We start from the raw sequence: 22,154 nt of genomic DNA on the forward strand, positions 1-22,154 counted from the left end.
TTGAAAGGCATTAACCCTCACAAATGCAGACCAAAATGGAAAGCTTAAAACACCCTCGATCTTACATAATCATAACTAGGGGGAAAAAAGAAAAAAACTCAAACATGCTACTCAAATAAAACCATGCAGCATCCCAATATTAAGCAAAGAAAATTCAATCACAATTAAATTCCTTTATTAATATCAACTCATCTTTAATCAGTATTTCAACCCCATTTTAATTCCAGCAATGATTACAACAAAATGAAGATATGCTTTTAGTTCAGAGAAGTTTAATTAACTGATCTTGGATATGATGCCACCAAGAAGTCTGGACAAAGAGAACTGAGAAGCCTTTAATGTACATCAGCTTGTAGGAAACACAACACCACAGCATGTGCTATCTATGTGGGATCCAAACACTCCATCTTAAAAACAGCAAAGCAATGAGTTAAGCAGTTCATGCAGGAAGAAATAAAAACTCATGTGTGCTAAGGAGATCAAGGCACTAGTCTGTTAACCCAGGAGATCTTAATGAATTGCAATTGTGTCCAAGAACTGGCAAGGCAGACTGTAAATTAAAAGTTAAGGACAAAGTTCCTTTGACAAACATTAGAACAAATTTCAGTTGGATTTATTATTCAACTTACTATCCTGGACATACCTATCGCTCAGAGTCCCACCTTCATCTCTTTGATGCATCCATCCAGGAAAACTTGCTAATGAAAGCAAGGACGCTGGTGTAAAATTAAAGTGAATACAGAACTCAACAGACTATAAATTCTGAATAGAATTTTAGAGTTTACAATTTAGACACCGTTAAAAAAAAAAAGGTTTCTGAAAGTCAGTTACTCTGACTTCCTGCCTGCCTTCCTTTCTGAAGCTTACAGTAATACCTGTGCTTAGGAAAACGTTAATCACCAAGTTGCTTTCTCTCTCCATCTGTCCACTGACTTATTTTCTGTGTACTCACCAGATCTTTAACCAGTGAATTAAAAGACATCCTAATACCTCTGGGCACACAGAACACCACCTCAATAAAATTGCAGTATTAATGTCTCTGGGAAGCAAAAAACCAAGGATTAAATGGCCTAACCATGCAACACACAGAAAGGACAACTGGCAAGACTTAACAGATCTGCTGCTTAGGACATGGGAACAAACAGGTTAAAGAAGGCAGTTACTGCACCAGCAATCCTCACTGCAAGCTCCTCTGAGCTTACTAGAGGGGCTTGCACGCAACCACTTACTGCTTCATGGCACCACACTTGGAGCTTTGTGACAAAGATTTCCACTGGTTTAGCTAAATTTATACACCTCCTTCAGACCAATTACACTAATGCAACACCTCATGTGGACACCTGTATTGCCTCAGAGCAGAATTTCTGCCACAGTAGTTTAAATGTGTTAATTTAAACAAATAAACATTTAGTTGCTTCCCAATTTTGTGATCCATAACTGCTCCACAACACCTCCAAAATTTTTTAGGAGGAAAATCAGTGCATTTCAGGACAATCAAGCTTTACAGATTTCATTTCCAAAAACAGTTCTCTTCCGTTTCTAGAAGCTACTATTATCAAAACCAGGTATATTTCCAAACATAGCCCCTTCTCTCCAGTGAAACCAGCTCATGTTTTAAGTCTCCATCTTGTGCCAAGAAAAGTGACTGACCAGAAATTTCATAAAAGCTTCACAGATCAGATTCAGCGTATGATCACTGAATGAAAAGTGCTTATTTTAGAACAGAAAACTGCCATACTTCCTTTATAAGGAATATTACTAGAGCACTAAATAGCAAATCACTGACAAGGGATCTAATCACTATAATTTATTCAACACTGCAAATTAAAGACAACATATTTGAAATCTCTGTATGAAATTCATCACCATATTGAACACAAACATTACAGCTAGATGAAATTGCACATTTTTGAGAGCAATTACACTATTTGCTTCTCCTAAAGTCCAAATAAAATAAAAACATCATTTCTTCAGCTATGTATTTGTTCAGTCCCTACTGGGATTTAAATACAGCATTTCCATTAAGTCAGTCCTACTGAGAAAGTTTTAATGAAGTTTAGTGTGATGCACATACTCCTACACCGACACCAGATCCTTTTTTAGGTTCTACTGGATTTACTTGCTCCTCTTCTTTCAGCTTCACTTCTCTAAAGTCTTCCCTGACTTCTTCTAACAGACCTGGCTTGAAAATGACATCCAGTGCTGTCATTGCCAAAGCTTTTGCTGTGCGCAAGGCATAGAACTGAGCGGTCTGTGACCCTGCACAAAAAGAAGTAAGAGGAATTTCAGGTTGGATTACCAATGTTTAAACCACTTGCTTACTGCGTAAGACATATTTTATAAAATAAGATCTGTAAGTTTCAGCTGCAAGAACATTTTCGTAAACATCAACTTGCATGAAGTATACCGATTTTCCCATGCCTCAAAACACTTTTTCACTTGCAAGTACTTAATTTTCTGCTACTGATATAAACAACTAAGAGAACAGGAAAGTGAGTGTTCACATTGCGCTCTGTAGAAAACGTGGAGCTTTATAAGGTAGCACTATTACGTTTCCAAAGTATTGTGTTTTAGGAGTTAAAATGACTTCTATCTTTTGGCTCACATTTAGAAATTCTTCTGAATATGCTGTTATGGAGAATCCTTCTAATTTCTTTTGTCTACATAGTACTATCAAATCAGGCTTTTACTATGAGGAGCGGTCATAATACCCATATACATGTAATCTTAAACACAAACACAAAAATTCTACATTGTCAGCATTTTCTGCAACTCTACTATTAATGTTAATTATTTCAGGGTCTGTACTCAGCTCAGAGTACATCATGCTTGACAAAAGCAACCCTGTTTCTACAAGGTATTCACATGCAGCCAGTTTCAGATCTAGAACTTAGACTTTTAAACACTTACTATGCAGTAGCTTTCAATACCAGTGAAACTTGGGAAAGTTTTAATTCTCTGTAATTTGAAATATTTCTAATTTCTAGATTTGCTGTAGTGAGCAGTCAGCAAACAGTCTATACAATGCTTAAGGATTCCAAATATAAACCCCTAACCCTTTTCACTTCCACTCACCTGCAGCTTCTGTGTACTGCTCAGTATGATTCAGTGCATCAGAGCCAATATAAAAATAAGGATGAAGCCCAGGGACCACAAATGTGACATTTCCAAAGTCCGTGGAACCTAGAAGCAGCATAGAGATTTTCTTAATGAAAAAGCGTTATGCAGTTTTGAATGCTGTAAGAAAATGCATGATAGGGATTCTTTCCAGCCCATATCTAAAATGGAATATCCTTTGCCCCAAATACTAGAAAAAAAACAATCCTAATGAGTCATTACCCATACAAATATCTCCTGTCACCAAGGTGTTTTCCCTAACTAACCATCTTCAGGTGCTGCTCTCCAGTGCACTTCTGATCAATGATCAGTTACTGGACTGCAAGGAAGATGTATCAGCATGTTCCTATTCATTTTACTGCTCATTTTTTATCAAGCATCTCCTGATAGTAAGCTGTTAATTCAGAAACAGGAAAGCTGCAAACCTTGGGAGTTTAAGGCAGTTCAGCTATTTCCCTATTAGAGCCCTTAGAACTAGGCCCAACAATTCCTACTTCTCACCAATATGCAAATATTCAGCATTCTGTAGGGCACTGAAGTAGAAACTACTCATCTTGAAACAAAAACAGATTGAGGGCAGCAGTTTTTTCCCCCATATGTTTTGATTATTCTCAGTTATGGAAATCCTAATGGCACAAGCACCCCTGAAATAAAATCAGAACTAAACTCCAGACAAAATGCTAGGGCTTTGCAGACAAACACCTGATACCAATGCTGCAGATTTTAATGACGATTCCTTCATGCCTATCACTTTCAGTATGTTATCTAGCACCTATCTCACAGCCTTATCTACTTAATGATATCATCCCAAAGTAGAAGATTTTTCATAGTAAATCGTCCAAGAGTTTACAACTATATCCCCAACTACATCCCAAGTGCCTTTTTTTTCACCCAAACAAGCAATCCCCTCATTATTTGTTAAAATGACATTTCGGAGCTGGGGAAATCAACATACCAGTTACTGTGAAATCCAGATACCAGAGTAAGCATTGTTTTGCAGCAGGGAAAAATAGGGATGATGCACTAAGATCTCACTTAACTTTTTGAGGCCAGAGATTCAAGAATTGGTTTCTTTAGCAATGGTGTATAAAATGACTGTTCCAGAGATTTAAAATTAATTGAAACACATCAGATAGCCTCTATATAGTGATACTTCATGATGAGAAGATATTGCTAATGCATTAAGATTTAATAATTAAATGATTGAAGAATACAGATTTTATTTGGAAGCCTATAGGTAGTGAAAGTGAGTCCACAGAGCCTACATTTTAAGGACAAGAGTTTGCTATTTACTTTGCTTACAGATAATGGAAACAGCAAAGCTTGTTCAAAAACATCTCTTCCCATAAATTCAGGATGCATTTGAAGAAAATCCAACTCTTGGCACAGCAACAAGTTAATTTAATTTCCAGTAGTCTGCACTACTGATTCATTCTTTGCTCAACCTGGACAGACAAACCAGTAGTTGTGCATACTCCAGACTAAACCAAGGGTTCTAGACCTGCCTTACTAAGTCCCAATACATGAACTGCTGCAAACTGTGTTGCCCTTTTCCCTACTCTCACTCAGCAAACAAAACATTAGAAATTTCACTCCATCATAGCTCTCGGTCACGTCATTCCTCCTAAATTTATATCCATATTCAATGCACTACCAGTCAACATGTTATTTTTGCTGAATAGAAGGGATTTAAATTGGGTACTTTCTAGTAATATGGAGAGGCAAAACCCACGCAGCTTTTAATAAAAAGGTGACAGCTAAATCTTCTCCTCTATCAGAAAAAATGTTACACCCTTTAGGGGAATAACATAGAGGTATGTTTAGAACATCAGGTGTTCCAATGGTTTCCATACAAACATCTGAAATTGTATGCTTGCTAGACACGTACAGATTGGGATTCCTTCTAGAAGCATCAATAATTGCAGTTATCAATGCAGTACACATAATTCTGCACTATCTTCAACAGAGAGATATTGGAGTTTCAGCCTCTCAAAAATATATCCTGAAGCCTCTTCAATCACTGAATATTTAATGCAGTCAGTATTACCACAAACATGATTCCAAGAAACGTTTAGATACAGTCCCAAGCTTCAAAAGTGGAATTTTCAAAACTACCTACAAAAATACTAGACCTTAAGATTTTCTTCATCAGTCTTGTGTACAGGAAGCCAATGAACCCCATGAATACTAAATTTTGAGCAGACTAAGTTATCACACATGTGGGTGCCTCAAGAAAGGCATGTTTAACTAAGCCATCTGCTTTAGGAGGTTATGGATATCCTGTAGTAAAGCCACCCTACGACCAGTGGAAGGAAAAACAGGTGCTGGCACCTGGTCCAAGCTAGCTCAGTTTCACATTATGTCACACCACCCTGGCTATGTGCCCAGCGAGCAGAGCTGTGTGGGGCACACCCAGAGTCGTGTGATTTGCTGTACTCAAGGAAGCCTTGGTGACGCTTATCTGCCTAGAGCGATACCTGGGAGCAGACCGACACTAATACCCATGCAGAGGTGGCAGCGAGTACGCTCATCTCTTAACGACTGTTCTGCTGCACAGACATGGAGAAGCAACTGAGCTATCTTCCTTCCCTTTCAACAGAAGAAACTGATATCCTAAAAGAAAACATTGAAAACCACATGAAAACTAAACAGAAATAGAGGTCTTGAAAAAGACGACACAAAATACTCAACCCCCCCCGAAAAGGGTAGCATACAAAGTTCCACTCCTATGGCTCTGGAGACTGTGCTGTGTTATCTCTCCTGAATTCCCACTGCAAATATTCAGAGGAGAAGCTGTGGAAAGAAAATTCAGTAAAACCTGCTGCAGCGCGAGATAAAAAAGCAATTGCTCAAGCACATTTTGACATTTGACATGCAATTCAAAGACAGGACAGCCATACCGGGAATTTTGGTTTAAGCAAGTTAATAGTTAACATTTAGCATATCATGTAACTTACATATGAAAGCCCTATTGCAACTGGGTGTCTGTGCAAAGTTCACTTCAAGTCCTCTGAATAAATGCAAGATCACCAAAATTCGTGATCATCCTTACTACAATGGTTTGGAGAAACCAACTAGCAGAGCTCCAGAAAGTTGCACTACAGTAAACATTCTAAGGCTCCTCAGCCCCTATCTTTGGCTAAATGAGCAAAGTAGTAAATCTTATTTGTATTACACTGAAGAAAGAAGGAAAAAATCTGCCTTTAGCTATAATTTGGTTTTAAACACAAGACAATGAACCAGTGTTTAATTTGGAGGGGAAGTAAGCAATGGGAAAAAATCCATTACCGTTAGATACCAAGAATACCATTAGATACAATGCTTCCCCTACCCACAAAAAAAAGGTTGGAGAGCTGTTCCTAAACACCAAGTTTGTCCAAACTCCGAAGATAATCTGCATTTAATATAGAGAAGATAAGTACCACAATCAAACTAATAACTTTTTACTGAGAACAGTATTTTCCTTCTAAGAGAAAAACCTTTAGCGTGAATGGAGTAAAAATGTTCATAAATACAATTAAGATCAGTAGTTAAGGCTAAAAGTATGAGCAGAAGTTGAGACTTGAACAGAGCTCCTGTAGGAAGAGTCTGAAAAAAAGCGTTAAGGATAACAAGAAACCCACCTAAGCATTCAAGAATTCCCATTTCTGTTATAGCTCTGAGATCAAAAAAGTTAAATCATTTGAGACATAGTCAAGACCCAGAAGAGAACACCTACTTGAAGAGCACCCTTTGGAAAACTAATCTGTTGAATTCACGAACTAAAACTAGAGGCATGTAATTAATTACCTGTTAATGAAAAGATTAAATTAGGGTGAGTGAGATGCTTAAACTTCCATTTATAAATCTCTCCAAAAACTCCCTCTAAAATAATTGTTAGATTCTGGTAGACTTGTTTATATGTAAGCTTGGAAAATATTACTAAACAAGGTTCCTAAAAACAAAGTCTCATCCCTATTCATAGCAATCCAGGATTCTGTATTTTAAAGCCACAGAATGAGACAATTTATTACACATCCTGATGTTCTCAGAAATACTGCTCTTAGCTTTCTGTCCTTTCCCCAAACCAAACTGTTTATTACTTGAAATACTTTCAGAACTATTATCAATAGGTGTTTACTGCTTTTCTTACCTGTTCTTAGCTTCTACAACAAATACAGAAACACAGGCCAGCTTTTACAGAGCTTCAGCTTTGTAATTTGGCTTTTTCTGACCAAACTGTGTTTAACTTAGCTCTATTTTGTTATTTTATACACTTGAGGGTTGATCAATCTAAGCTTAAGTCACAATGAAAAATGCAGGTGGAGTTACCTGACAAACCATTCAAGACAGCATCTTCTGATATAAAATCTATTCCAAGCTTCTTTCCATTCTCCTTGTAAATTTTCTGCAGGCTCTTATTTGGAAGCACATTGTAGTAATCATTTTCACCACCTTTTATTTCCACCTAGACAAAAACCCCAAATTATTTTAACTTTTTTGCCAGTGTAAACCAGTTTAATGTAAACAATCTGAAGGCCAAAAGAAACCCCTCCATATCCAGACTTCAAACCCAAGGAAAAACAGACATAAATGCTAAGTTTCTTTCAAAAATACAACATTCTGCCAAATATTATCCTTGATCAAAACACAGCTGGTGTTCTGTTCAGTTTCAACAAGACAGAAAAATTCCAGAAGCAAGGATTTCAAAATTTTCTCCAAAAATAGAAAACAAGTATTTCCTGTAACAGTGTCTTTTGCCTGCAGGTACTACTAAACTACATAAAATAAATGTAGGCTTTTATCAAACTGTATTTTACCTTTTTTTAGAATGCTTCCAATAATTACAGCCCCATTCATGAAATGGCTTCACACAAGTAAGAAATTTGAAAACACATGAAAAAAACCTATCAACGTCAAATTTCAAAAGAGATCTTAACTTTCATTCTGCATAAATTGCACTTTCTGAAACCATTTTCTGGATCTAGGGAAGGGGACATGGTAGGAAAACAACATCTAATGCCTCAAATAGACTATAAAAGTGACATGCTAATATTGACATACCCCGAACCTATTTGTTTTCATGATCACATACATTTTTTTTACAGCTGAATTAGTTATAAGCCTGTAATTAACAGAGCAAGTAGAACTATCTATTTTAGAAACACAAAACAAGGTAATCATATTGCTTGAACCAGCTAGAAGAGACACGCTTCCGTTTACTAAAAGCAAAAGAAATGAAAATGCTTATTGAAAAATCACTCAGTTTTTCACATGTGGTTGCTACATGAGCCTGCTATTTAATGGGGCAATGGACCTAATGACCAAGAATATGGGAAAAAAACAGACAGAAGACCCAATACCTGTTTTGCTTGTTTCTACAGGTGAGGTTTGCCATCAAGCCTCCCAGGTCTCTGAGCCTAGCAGCACTATCTGTAGGATAGAAGCATCACCCACAGCAAAACAAAAAGAAATTACAGGGCACTTAAAGAAATTGTATGTACATGGGATCAGGCAGGATGCATCGAAGGATGCAGAGTAAGAGAAGTAGAAATGCAGTCTGGGAGCTATCATTTTTTAAGTGTCACTGAAACAGAGGGATGTTCCAGCTCACTGAACCAGAACTAAAGGTCACATCCTCTTGAAGGGCCAAGAGGAGGTCCTTGAAAACTACACACTCCTCAGACCATCCTATCCTCAAGTTCCCAGAGGGATTACACAGCAAATAAATCCTCCTACAACTCATACCCAGGCTCATGAATCATGAGGTGATTGTAAACATCCAGCATACAAGATGGAACTCATTTAAAAGCAGATAGTGAATGACCGAACCTAGCTTTGCATGACAACACGTCCGGCTCAGATGACACAAGACATAAAAGCTCCAAGTGTTTACAACCAGTGGCAGAAAATACCACATTGCTTCCTGTTACTTGTAGCACTCATCTGCAACCAAGACTGGTGCCATTAGTGTTTTAGTATTTTTATTACTGATGTAGACAACCCCTGTGAGACCACATCTGATTTTTTTTGTTCAGAAAACATCTGTGTTTGTTTTGTTTCTCCTTAAGTCAAGACTGGAGCTAGGCCAGGGGAAGGCCACCAGAATGATTAAGTGGAGAACATAACGTACAAGGACAGGCTGGAAGAACTTGATCTGCTGAGCCTCCACAGAACAGAAGGTTAGCAGGGCATCTTACTGCTGGTCTAGAGTTACCAGATGGAAAGGGTACAGACAAGGCAGAACCAGACTTCTCAGATGTCAAAGTGATGCAACAAGAAGCAACAAAGGAAATTCTCATTGGATACAACAGGATCACAGAGTGGTTGATGTGGGAAAGCCCCTACAAGAGGTCATCTTGTCCAGTTCCCCCGCGCAGTCAGGGTCACCTAGAGCTGGTTGCCCAGAACCATACTGAGCCAGCTTTTGAATATCTCCAAAGATGGAAACACTGCAACCTCTGCAGGCAACCGGTTCCAGTGCTCATGTCATTGCAGCAAACATTAGGAAAGTAGTTGTTCACCAGGAGGTGGGTAGAGCACTTGTTGAGAGAGGTGGTAGAATTTCATCCTTGGAAGTACTCAAAAGTCCACAAGGCACTCAGCAACCTGCTCTAAGAGGTCCTGCTCTGAACAGAGAACTAGACCAGATGACCTCCAGAGGTCTCTCCCAACACAGATTCTTCTAGGATTCTCTGGCACTCTATTTATAAACCAAAGCTTACTTTCAGGCCACAAAGCAACAGAACAGCAAAAAGTATCTCAGTAATTTAGTTTTACTTTGGCTAAACACTATGCAGACAAATAACATAAACTTTGATTTCCTGTTCTGGTCTGGGTAACAGAAACACATGACAACGAATATATTCTTACCTTGCACCCTGTGGCCAGTGCTGCAGATTTGAAGCAGTTCTCAACCTTCTCTGTCAGAACAGAAAGCTCTTTCCTTGAAGGAGCACGCAAGTAAAACTCCAGTTCAGTGTAAGAAGGAATGATGTTAGGCTTCACACCACCATTTTTTATTACACCTGCAGAAGGGGAAAAGTCATGTTGTCAGTATTAAATGCAATTGCTTGATCTTCAGCCCTGTCATGAAATTCCCCAGTCAAGAACTATAAATACATAAACAAAACCAACAAAATATCAGCTGAGCATGAAATACAAAGAATGTAAAAAATGCCGTATGTGGACAAAGTTTCTTCATCATGTCAGATTAAGTAGAAAATGTACATGTCTTTCAGCACAATCTCACAGCATTCTTTGGTTAGACATCTGTTTTAAATCCCAGAGTCAAGCCAAACTAGCATTTCTAATTAATCCCCTAAAATTCAATGCATTGGAGTCATAAAGCAATCTGTCTGCTAACAAGAAAAAAAAAATGCTGTAAGGGCTAACTTGGACTCCAACTTTTAAACGTTTCCTCAATTAGAATGTTTCCAACTTACTTTGCAAGCTTGAAGAAAAGCTGAGTAAATTGCATTTCTCAGCCATACTGGAATAATGTGTGTATTGTAGTGCACAGTAAGTTAATTAGATTGCTCATATTAATTCTTCAGAAATATTGGAATGTATAATACATGTAGCTTTATTCACAAGTGCAGTTTGAGTTGAAAGTGCTCCCTCAAGGAAAAGTGTGATTGACTACATCTTTTACCATTATGGCAAAGACATTACCATAAAAGACAATAATATTTAGCTATTTCGACAAGAAAACATTGTAGATCCCCAGCTGTACATTAAATTTCATTGCACTAACAGCTAGATGCTTCCAACAGGCTGTTTCCCTGGCTTCCTACCCTCAAATTCTTGTATGTGGAATTAGATTTGTTTTCTGTAGTACCTGAGAAACTTCCACCTTAAATGGAAATATTGCAGAAGTTACTGATGTGTGTCAGTGAGGCCTGAAGAGACAGTATCTATGGGATGCAAATGGGCAACAAAACTTTACTTTTGGTGCAGAAAACCTATTAAGATTATGAACTTCACCTCCAATCTCAAATACAGTCAAAATAAAAAACAAAGTAATGAATTAATCCAGTATCAGTATTTGTCCATAACAATAGGAACAGCTCAGATGAGAGACATAGACATCACAGGAAAGGAAGCAGTGAGTATTCATGCAAATTTGCATGACACATACCCATAACAAGCTTTCTCAGAACAAGTAGCTTCATGAATAAACAGCTTTCACTTGTCCTGTCCAGCACAATTGTAAATGGAACTGGAGAGAGTCTGAGTAGGTCTACAGTTAAATTTCAATACAACTGCAATATGGATTGGACAGCAGACCTAGATTAAAAGTAGGCTGCCTGCACACTATTAGTAGCACCCAATTTGCCCTTCTGGATGGAAACTTTTTTTTTACAACCTGTTTAATACAACTTCTTGAGCAGGAAAAAAAAAATCTACATTCCTGTTTTTCAAGGGGGCAACATATACTCCATTCACAGCAAAATCTCAAACTCAGGACAACAATATTTCAGTACATGAAACATTGGTTAGAAATTCTAGACTTCAAGCAATGGAAATTATTTCAGCTTTTGTTAGTGGGTTAACACTACTATTTTAGGATCACTTAATTCAGCCACTGATTATACTCCAAGTCTACAACATGAGATCTCCTACATAATGCTGTAAAGAAAGCATTCCTAAAATTAAATCTCATTCTGGCTGCTTGTCCTTTCCCAGAAGTATTTTAAATATTTCCACATTGAAAACCAGGTTTATGACAGCAGTTGTATCAACACAGTAATTTCAGTTGTGCTGCTGTTCAGGAAACATTACCTCTAGAAGGCTTGTTTAGATACTTGGATTTTTTGCCAATATTACCCATGTAGCCTTTATAAACTATGAAGAAAGCAGTATTTAGGGGTTTAGGCTTAGATTCAACAGAAGACTTAGGCATCTTCAACCTTAAACCTGCAACACATGGGTTGCAGACACCAAAACTCTTAGTTATGTGCCTTGTTTTCTACAGAGAAATAGCATAGAGAGGCTGTGCCTGCTGTCTGAAATTCACTTGGGCATACTGCAGAGCAGAACTGCAAACAGCTTCATCTACAGTCAAAAGGATTAGGACTCCATCCAGATATCCTGGAGAGAAACACATACTTGTATTATATACAGCACAAGCAGCCAAGACACATAATGATTAGCTCAGAACTTCTGGAAGGTTTTTTAGCTCATAACAAGTATTCCAAATAAACAGCTCTACATTCAAAAGTCCTGTAGAATTGGCAGTTTCTTAATTTCAACTTGGAAAAAGTTGTGTTGGGTGTAATAAGGAAACCTGGATTTATAGCTAAAGGGCAGCTTCATCTCACCTTTTGAACCGTTCTCACTTTACAGATAGAAATGCATGACCTTGAAGGAGTATGAGCCAAGCTTAATAGTTAATGTCTTACTGCAAAATGGCCTTTCTAATCCCAAACCTACTAGATATTAAATATTAGAATCCAGTGAACATCTAGTTGATTGGGCTACTAATCAGAACTATAATCTTCTGCCATCACGTTTTTTGTACCTCACCAAATAGATTTCATTGCAGACCACGAGACCTTTCCAATAAATGCCATCTAATTAATGGAATGTCTACCAAAAAAGCGATGCAGTAAGTAATACTTCACTGTTTGGAAGCATTTAATCTTACACCTTTGCAAATCCACATATATACTAAGGAGTTGAAGATCATGTACCAAAATGAACTTAGAACTTTTTTCTTTCTTTCTGAACTGCAACTTCAACACTTAAACTTTGTCTAGCCTTCACCTGGGCATCGGAGTCCCCTTTCAAATCTGACCTTTCAGCCTATTTTCAGCAGTTAGTTCTGGACACTGACATGATTTTAAAGACTGCAGACACACCATTTAAATGAAATGGTGCTGTTTCATAATATTTGAAGTGACCATACTAATTTAGTGCTTTAGTGCAATACTTTGGAATGTGTGATGTTCTATGTTAGTACTTCAACAGCCTAAACTCTTACTTGCTGGACATTAGGTTTAATGAAGATCTCACCATGAACTCTCCAGGTCGGTTTCATTTGCTGTCTTAAAACAGACAGATTGTTGTACGCAAGAACAGCAGCATCTAACGCATTAACTCCTTCCCAAGGATAAGCAGCAGCATGAGAAGCTTTTCCATAGTATTTCACAGTCACGCTAGGAAATAAAAGGCATTGCTTATTTGTTTCTCATTCAGTGAAAAAAAAAAAATCTTTGAAATGAAAAAGTTCCTTTTGTTCACACAAATGTATGTTATTTAAATTTTGTGCAGCATAACACCAAACAATTACCTTGCACTAGACTGTTATATAGTTAAACTATCTTTGCAGAAAAACGCTGAAAGATTTCTAGAAAACCAACAAAATGTAATGATACCAAGAGCCAGTCAGGCAAGGGAGTTACTGGTAATATATCATTATGTAGCCTTTTCCTGAAGAGTATACTTCTCATATATTAATTAAATTTCTCCAATGCTTTTTTTATACTACCTGACTGTTATGAGACTTAAAGTTACTAACACTCTTCTCAGAGGATAACAAACCCTTTTCTCTGATTCAGGATTAGAATCTGAGTATCCTAATTCTCGTCAAATAAAATGTGTACAGTATGTAAAATAGCAAAAGCATGTACGATCACATACAACTCGTGTCTAAATAACAAAAGTCAAGTTTTACAACCATTTATCCAGCCATGACCAGACTAACTCACTTGTACCTCCATCTTGCACAAAGGCCAACTTAACCAGTTATCCTGAAGTGACCTCTTGTGCTCACAACCATGCCACAGCTTCAAGTTAACACCAGCACTTAAATTCTGGATGGTAAAGAGAGAGACAATGCAGTGTACTGTTGCAACAGGAAACATCTCTTACTACTGCTGCAATCCAAATTAAACATGCCTTTTTCCATCTCCACTAATCTTCCAAGACAATCATAGAACCCATTCCCTAGACTATGAGTTTCATTTAAAATTTATTATCATTAAGAAATACAAGGAACTTGTCCATTAATATCCCAAGTATTAGACTGCAGCCCTTCAAATCAACTCGCAAAGATCCCTGGAAATTCTCAAAAAAATGGAAAGAAGGCAAAGTACAGCAAAAAGTCATGCTGCAATGTTTTTTTCCACAAGAAACATGTGTTTCTTATTAAAAAAAAGTTATTTCAGCATTCCTTTACTTGTACTTCTTTTGCTACACAAATGTCAGAGACGCTCAGGAAAACCCAACAGATTTTGCAGAACACCCTAAGCCAGTTTAAGAATATCAGCAAAAGAATGTAGATCCTGTTTGACCAACAATAAATAGGCTGATTAAGTGAAGGGCAAGTGAGTAAGAATCAGCAAACTTTGGCATGTATTCACTAGTGTTAATCTTATTTCAGGCACAAGGCAGCTTTCAGAATTGCAGACACGGCAATACTAGCAACTTAGAGATCACCAGTCCTTAAACTCCCTGCAAACAACCAAAGATCAATTACAAATTAGAAAAACTGTCTTTCTACCTTTGAAACCTCATAATTACATAACTGTAATTATGTAATTATGTAACATGACAAACTCAGTATTTCAGGCTTTTGGAGATATTGTTTCACTCAGCACTTCAATTCCACGCCTCCTCCACATTCAAAGGTTTAAAGGCTATCTAGGACTTGCATCCTACTGCAGATCTTGATCTCTGAAGAGATATTTCCAAATGTTACTGTATCAAACTCAAAAGGTTATTGCAAGCAGAAAGACAAAACTACCATTGAAAACTACATCTTGAAGATTATAAATATAGTCTTAAGGTAAAGTAAATGCAAGTTGGGCTAAGTTTTGAAGGAGGTTACAATAACCAGTTAAGACTCTTTAGAAAAATGACAAAAGAATATAGCAAAGAACTGGCCAGGTAATGAAGATTAACCCTGTTTTACCATTTACCATTCCACTTGGCAGTAACAGAAGCAAATTATCCACTGGAAACAGCCCTAGTAAAAGCAAAGTGGTCAGTAAAATCAAGCATATCAAAGCTGGATGGTAGCACAACAAGCTGAAAACAGTTCCCAGTACACCAAGTCATAAATGAATGGAAAATTAGTTATTTAAATAATTCAGAATTTAGTCTGAGACAGCCAAATGTAATACTTGAAAAAACTGTTGCACTGGAGGGAGTTTACTAGCAGGGTCTCTGCAAGGTAAGACCCTGGGATCAGGAATCACGTAACACATAAAATGTAGGAACAAAACCTGCTGGTACTACTGCTGGGACACTATGGAAACAGATGTTTGTAACACCAAAGGAAGAACAACATGGCCTTGCAGACTGGTAGAGCAAGAAAAGAATGAAGCTCCAAAGTATTTAAAAAAAAGAATGTACTTAAAGACCAAGCATTTGCCTAAGAGTTGATTGCTTGAAAATGACTGAAGATGAAGTCCCAAAAGGGCCAGCTGTCTCCAAAATTATAAGGAAACACTACGGTCCCTGCATCAGCTGAGTAAGATCTACAGAAATTGCACCTCATGTACTGTATACAATTCTGGGGATGCACATCCAGCAAGGTGTACTTTAAGACAAGTCAAGTGACTCAAAGTACAAGTGAGCCAGTGCTGTCCATGAACATCAGCACTAATCAGAAGAAAACAAGGTATAATTTTCAAAGAGTTACATGGCTGGCAAAAAAGGCAGCTGTGTGAGGGTAGGACTGTTGTCCATCCTTACACTGGGGACAAACACGAAGGAAAGACAGGAACTACTTTGGATCAAAACCAAAAAGTTGATGTGAGAGTTAACACACACAACATGGCCATGACTAACTTTAGCGTGGAAGTTACTACAGATCCAAACTTCGGTCAGGCTTAGCTGGCCAGTTCTTTTCAAAAGGAGGAAGGCAAGCCTGAAACACCTTCCAAACTGATTAAAATGCACAGTGGACCACATGACTGGCACCCAGGAAAGCACAGAACTGTGACCCTTGAGACCCTGCAGTTGCATCTTTAAATTCTACTTTAACAGATGGCATAATCACAAGCATGTTTAACAGAAACGCCTAAAAACATCAGAACAAATAACGGATTTTTGGGATACATGGAAGATTATCTCAGAGCAGTCAGGGATTTGAGCACTAGGCTGAACACAGCACTTTGAAAGAATGGCTCAGAGTGCCATTCCCTAACAGTAACCTGGCTCCTTAGCTGACTGCAAATACCTTTGTCTGAAGGGCACCTGCAAGGTTCTGGGTTCAGCCACTGCTAAAGCAGGTTCCCTTCTCAGGAAGGGGACAAAAGGCTAGTAACAAACCACCTCTTTCCACCTGAACCCACCCACTCACTCATGCTCGGCCACGTCGGGCAGGTAAGCCGCGTTTTCTTGCGAGGGGTGCGCCATGAAAACCACATCCAGGCCATCGAACGCTCCAGCCTTAATCAGGTCTATTTTGCCTCCTCCTTGCTCTTCCGCGGGCGTCCCCAGCACCGTGATCTGCAGCACAAACACACAGAGAGAGTCAGGGGCTGTCAGGGAGAGTTCGCCACCGCTCTCCCGGCAGGGCCCTCACCTGCACGGCCACGGGCTCCGCCAGGCTCTCCAGGGCGGCCTTCAGCGCCAGCGCGGCGGCGGCTCCCACCTCGGCGATGAGGTTGTGGCCGCAGGCGTGTCCGAGCTCGGGCAGCGCGTCGTACTCGCACAGGAAGGCCAGGCGGAGCGGGTCCTGTGGGGCCGCCGTGCCCCAGTCGGCGCGAAAAAGCTGTGCCCAGCTTGTAGCGCGGCTGCACGGCCCAGGCGGCGCCGGGCAGGTCCCCGCCGGAGAAGAAGCGGGTCAGGGCGTCGTGCGCCTGGTGCTCCGCGTACGCCAGCTCGGGACGGCTCCAGATGTCGCGGCTCAGCGCACCCAGACGCGCCGCGTTTAGATCCACGCTCTCGCACGCCCGCTGCTTCAGCGCCTCCAACGCGGTGGCGGGACCGCTCTCCGGCGGCTCCTGCGGCTTCATGAGGCCTCGGGAACACCAGTCCCCAGCCGACCCGAACCTGCCGCCCGCACCTACCCTCCGGCCTGCCACCTGCGCTGCCACCCCCTTTTATCGCCTCTGCCGCGCCGCGGGGCGCGATGGGAAATGTAGTTCGTGATCCCGGCCTGGCCTGGAGGCGGCGCCCAGTCGGAACTCCTCGCCCCAGCGTGCCCGGTGTGGCGCCCCCGGCCAGCCAGCGGGGTTTCGTGGGCCCGCCCGTAGCCCGTGCTGGCCGTGCTCCCGGACACCACTCGCTCGCTCGCTCCCCTATTCCCCCGGCAGTGGGATCGCGGAGAGATCGGAAGGATAAAAGGTAGAAGATTCACGAGCTGAGATAGACAGTTCCATAGGGAAAGCAAAGCAAGGAATGAATTCAGTGCTTCCCCTGGGCGAGTGGATGTTCAGCCATCTCCAGGAGAGCAGGGCCCCATCACACCTAACGGTGGCTTGGGAAGACAAACACCATCGCTGCAAACGTTGGCCCCATTCCTCCTTCTTCCCCTGCCTTCTATACTGAGCATGATGCCACATGGTCTGGAATGTCCCTTTGGTCAGTCTGGGTCACCTGTTCTGGCTGTGTCTCCTCCCAAGCACCCCCAGCCCCCTCCCCAGCTGCACAAAAATCAGAAAAGGCCTTGGCTCTGTGTAAGCCCTGCTCAGCAATAACAAAAACATCTCTATGTCATCAACCCTCTGTTCAGCACAAATCCAAAACACAGCCCCATGCCAGCCATTGTGAAGAAAATTAACCCCACACCAGCCAAAATCAGCATAAGATATTAGAAAGATAAATTACTTGTTGGAAGAACTGCCTTGTTAAACTTTAGGGCTTGGTGTGCTTTAGTGTTCTCAGACTTGGTGGGGAGGGGGTGGTGTTAAAAAACCTTGGGAAGAAGAATGTCCCACTGATAGTGGGTACAAAGAATGCAGAATTTACAGGCCACAAGGACGTTTGGCAGAACTCCCATGATAAGAAGGAAACTAACAAAGCCAACTCAGCAACTGTGCTGAAATCAGCTCCAGCTGGGTGAAAGGTAATTCTGGCAGAGGGACATCGTAACCCTCATGGCCCCCTGACTCAAAGGAAGGGAAGGACTGAGCGTGTGGTCTTATTAGCGCAAGAAGAGAGGGACTCACTTAAACTTGACCAATAAAAAATAGAATACTAAGTAATAGGAGAACTATGTAACTTGTAGCCAAGGAACATTAATGCCTTTGCTAAAATGTATAAGTAGTGAAGTGTTTTGATAGTCAATTTGCCAGCCAGCACCCCTTCCAGTGCAGAACTGTAAATAAATCAAATACCTGACTCTGTGTGTGGATTGGCCTCTTGCACAGTGGGTGAAAGAACCTAATTTGGACAACATGCTGATGGAACACATGCCTTGTTACACACATGTCTTACCATCATAAGGCCCAGAGATTGCATTCAAGTGAAAGGTCTGCTGTGGCTCTCCTGGGCTTGGAAACACCCTGTCTTCTTTGACATCTTTATTTTTTTTTCAACGAGGAGCCCTGTCTGACTGGATTTCTTTGGGATTTCTTACATTTCTCCAGGATTTCTGCACTCCAGGCCTGTGGGAGCCAACTGATGGGGAGTTTTTAGATACAAGCTACATAGCAAGGAACTTGCCTATTGAACCAACCCATACCTGACAAAAATTGAAGTTAAACAGGACCAAAATGACAAATTCTGGGTTTTTTTCCTTTGTTCATTTAATTACCAGAAACTCCCATTTTATTCATTTTTCCTACTGTATTCTTTCTCCACAACTTTTCTGTCACCTGGAAAGGTGCTTGGGTATGCTGAACTGCGGGTTTCCCCTCTCCACAGAAGATGGAGGAGGTTCTTTACTTAGTGACCAAACCCTACAGGACTCGCAGTGACTCCAAGAAGAGCTCAGGCTCCCATGCCTTACATTTGTCATGAGCTATTTTTACCCTTGCAACATACTACGACAAGAATTATGGTTATGGTCGGTTCTTTCCCTCCACCCTCAAATTCTTCGAAGTGGAATAAAGCCATCCAGCCCAAAACGTGCTGAACTTACTTTGAACTATGGATACATGTTGAACTATCCTTATGGATACATGCAGTAAATACTTGTCAACAGCTGAGAGGGCATATACTCAGCAAAGGATCACGTAATTCAGATATGTTTGCCAAGGGATTTTTAGGGCTGGAAGCCCTTTGGAGCAGGCAGAATGTTCCTGAGGATAGTGCCAGGCCAACATTCTTTAGGAACAATCACTCTAGGCATACATCAAACTCAATCACTTTTGCACTCATGGAAAAAGCTGACTCCCACTTTTAGTGAGGAGGGGGAAAAAAAACTCGTGTATTTTTTTCTTCCCCAGTACCTGATTCCTTGAGGCACTACTGTTCCCTGTATAGTTTTGTATTTCTTCAATAAAAACACAAGGTCCAGTTGAACTTGCACAGATTCATCTGGGACACTCCATAGCTTTACATACCTGATCAGTAGTGTGGCATTACAGCTGAGGATGCCGAGCCTCAGAGCCACAGCTAACAGGAATGGTAAGGCTTAGCCACGGAGCAAATTGCACTGTGGCAGCTGCCTCCAAACAAACTGTCTGCTTCTTTGGAGGACTGAAGAAGGAGTAGAGAATGCACAGGAATGCCAGCATCTGAAAGTGGGACAAAGTTAGCTCTGGCTCATCCAGGAAAATTTAGCATGCATGGGGAACAGCTAAATTACTTTTAGGGATTATGTTATCTGCTCACAGCTTGCGGTTTTCTTTTCCAACTGAGATATCTCAGATAATCAGAGGGTTGAATTACTAATGTGACCACTGTCTCAATTGCTTGAAATTAACCTTTAGGATATACTTGGAATCCTCTGTGTCTGCTGTGAGGATTTGTGAAGCATGCAGCAGTAAGATATCCATTAATTTTATAAATTTAAGCATCACGGAGTTTACGCCAGCTTGAGAGTTCCAATTTGCATGTTTGAAAACTGGTAATATGTATCATATTCAGTGTTAATATCAGTTAACACAGTAATGGATATGTTATTTTGGTATGTTCCATTTCACAATCCCAGATAATTTGCACGCTCTGTGTTCAACCTCCAAGTGTGGTTCCTTGAGAGGAACTTGCTGTCCGGGAGAGTTTACCTCCGTACCTCCTGGAATGTATTCCTGCTGCTGCTTCTCTTGTGTGGGTCCAGCAACCATGTTGTTTTCAATGAACTAGTTCAGTCAGTAAAAATCTGCTCAGAAAAGAAAAATGGATATTTTTCATCTGGAAATGGTTTAACAAGACACACAATAGGTCTCTGCTTCCGAAAGTTCACAGTTCCACCATGATTTTCCCTTACCCAGCCAAGAATTTGTGCCACTCACTAGGCTGCCTTTGGCATTTGGTGGACCTTTACCTCAGCTACTGCAATTCACTAAAATGGCACAAAAATAGCTTATTCAAAACATTGGGTAATTTCCTACTGGTTTAGTGAGTTAAATTGGGCAAAGATGCACAAAGAGCCAGGACAGAGCTGTAGTGAGACTAGGTGTGTGGAAGCATGAGCTGCTCAGCAAGCTCAGCCACTCTGATAAATCCTACCCTGACAGAGCTGCTGGGAGCATCACTGTCGAGGACAGCCCATAGAAGTAAAAATAAACACAGCTGCAGCATATATTAAACCAAAGTGGGGGGCTTGGTTGTGAGCAAAGCAAAGAAACATCTTCACATAAGCTGAAGACTAAGCAAGGGCACAAGAATTTTTAATCTGGCACAATAAAAACAGTGCTGTGACTCTTGAACACAGACCAGTTCAGGAAAGACAAAGGAAAAGGTGTGAAGTACTTTTATTCATAAGCAACAGATGCATGTTAATGAGGCTTCCATTCCTTTAATGAAGAACCTCTGCACTCCTATTCTTGTTCCTTTTCTGTCTCCCTTCAGTGTGTGTTGTTTTTGTGGAAAAAACACTGGATATTTACCCCAGAGACAGGATGGTACCTATCAAATTAGCAATCATTTTCTTTCTCCTTATATTAGAAAACTTCAGTTCTCACTTATTACACTATCATGTTTTTTCTTTTAATTTAGGAGAAGGCACCAGTCTTTTAACCTTTTATGCCAATTTGAAAATTCATTGTATATCTTCAGGAGGAAGAAAACATTTACATTCAGTACCTTCATTTTCTGTAGGTTGTGCCTTGGGTCTTGGTTGCAAGAATGTTGTATTTATAGTCAATCTAAATTATAAGTCTACAAAATGAAAAACATATAACCATAATATGTTGCTTTCTATGACAGAGGAAAAATATTGGTCCATTTTTAAAAAACAAGGTAAAAAGTACTATGGTGATATTTTGACTGTGCTAAACAAATTATAATAAGAGTATTAGACCGTTTAAAATACTGTTACTATATAGAGGAGATAGAATCCAGGCAACACTTCTTTGCGAAGAGCAAGAATTGCGCATATATTTGTTCATAAATAAACAAGAACAAACCTCACAGCTGCTAATTCAATTCATATTCCTGGAATCAAACTGTAAACAAATGCTTGTATTTTTGTTTTGGAAGGTGGATGAAGTTCAGTAGCTTTCCATTGGTCTAAAAGAAGGAACATCTGTTGTGGCCATAAAAAACTGGATGATCAAGTTTACCACATCCCACATTAGCAACATTAGGCATTGAGGTTGAAATACAGATCAAACTGAACTTGGTGAAAGTTTTGCTATTAAATTCTGGGTGGCCTGGATTTCAAGCCAAAATCCAAAGCTTTAAATACAATAGTGCAGTGAGTACTAAAAACAAAAGTAGGCTGTTGCTGTGTGTAGGAGCTATACACTGGCTTGCCTAAGATAACATTCCAGCCTGGTTTACAAACAGCTTTAAATTAGGAAGTACGTATCCAGACATACAATGCTACAACAGTGAATCCTATGTTTAAAAAGAAAGCATGATAAGGGCTGCTTTGGTCTGATCACAGTATCAATATCAACAGAGAGCAAAAGAATTTTAAGGAACTCAGGAAGAGAAACAGCTTAAGTCGCTGAAGCATACTGCCTCTTTCAGCCGTTACTGGATCAAGGATG

The 22,154-nt window shown here is 40.0% G+C and overlaps 1 protein-coding gene across 1 annotated transcript; it reads right to left on the minus strand.

Moving 5' to 3' along the window:
* Positions 1-153: 153 nt before the first annotated feature.
* On the minus strand, positions 154-17,582 carry PM20D2 (peptidase M20 domain containing 2). The gene is given in 8 exon segments (XM_039568671.1): positions 154-2,259; positions 3,076-3,183; positions 7,429-7,564; positions 9,970-10,124; positions 13,114-13,256; positions 16,409-16,557; positions 16,634-16,819; positions 16,821-17,582. Coding segments are annotated over 8 exon segments (1,326 nt in total). The 5' UTR covers positions 17,067-17,582; the 3' UTR covers positions 154-2,056.
* Positions 17,583-22,154: the final 4,572 nt, after the last annotated feature.

Source organism: Corvus cornix, chromosome 3 (assembly GCF_000738735.6).
Source record: "Corvus cornix cornix isolate S_Up_H32 chromosome 3, ASM73873v5, whole genome shotgun sequence".
NCBI lineage: Eukaryota > Metazoa > Chordata > Aves > Passeriformes > Corvidae > Corvus > Corvus cornix.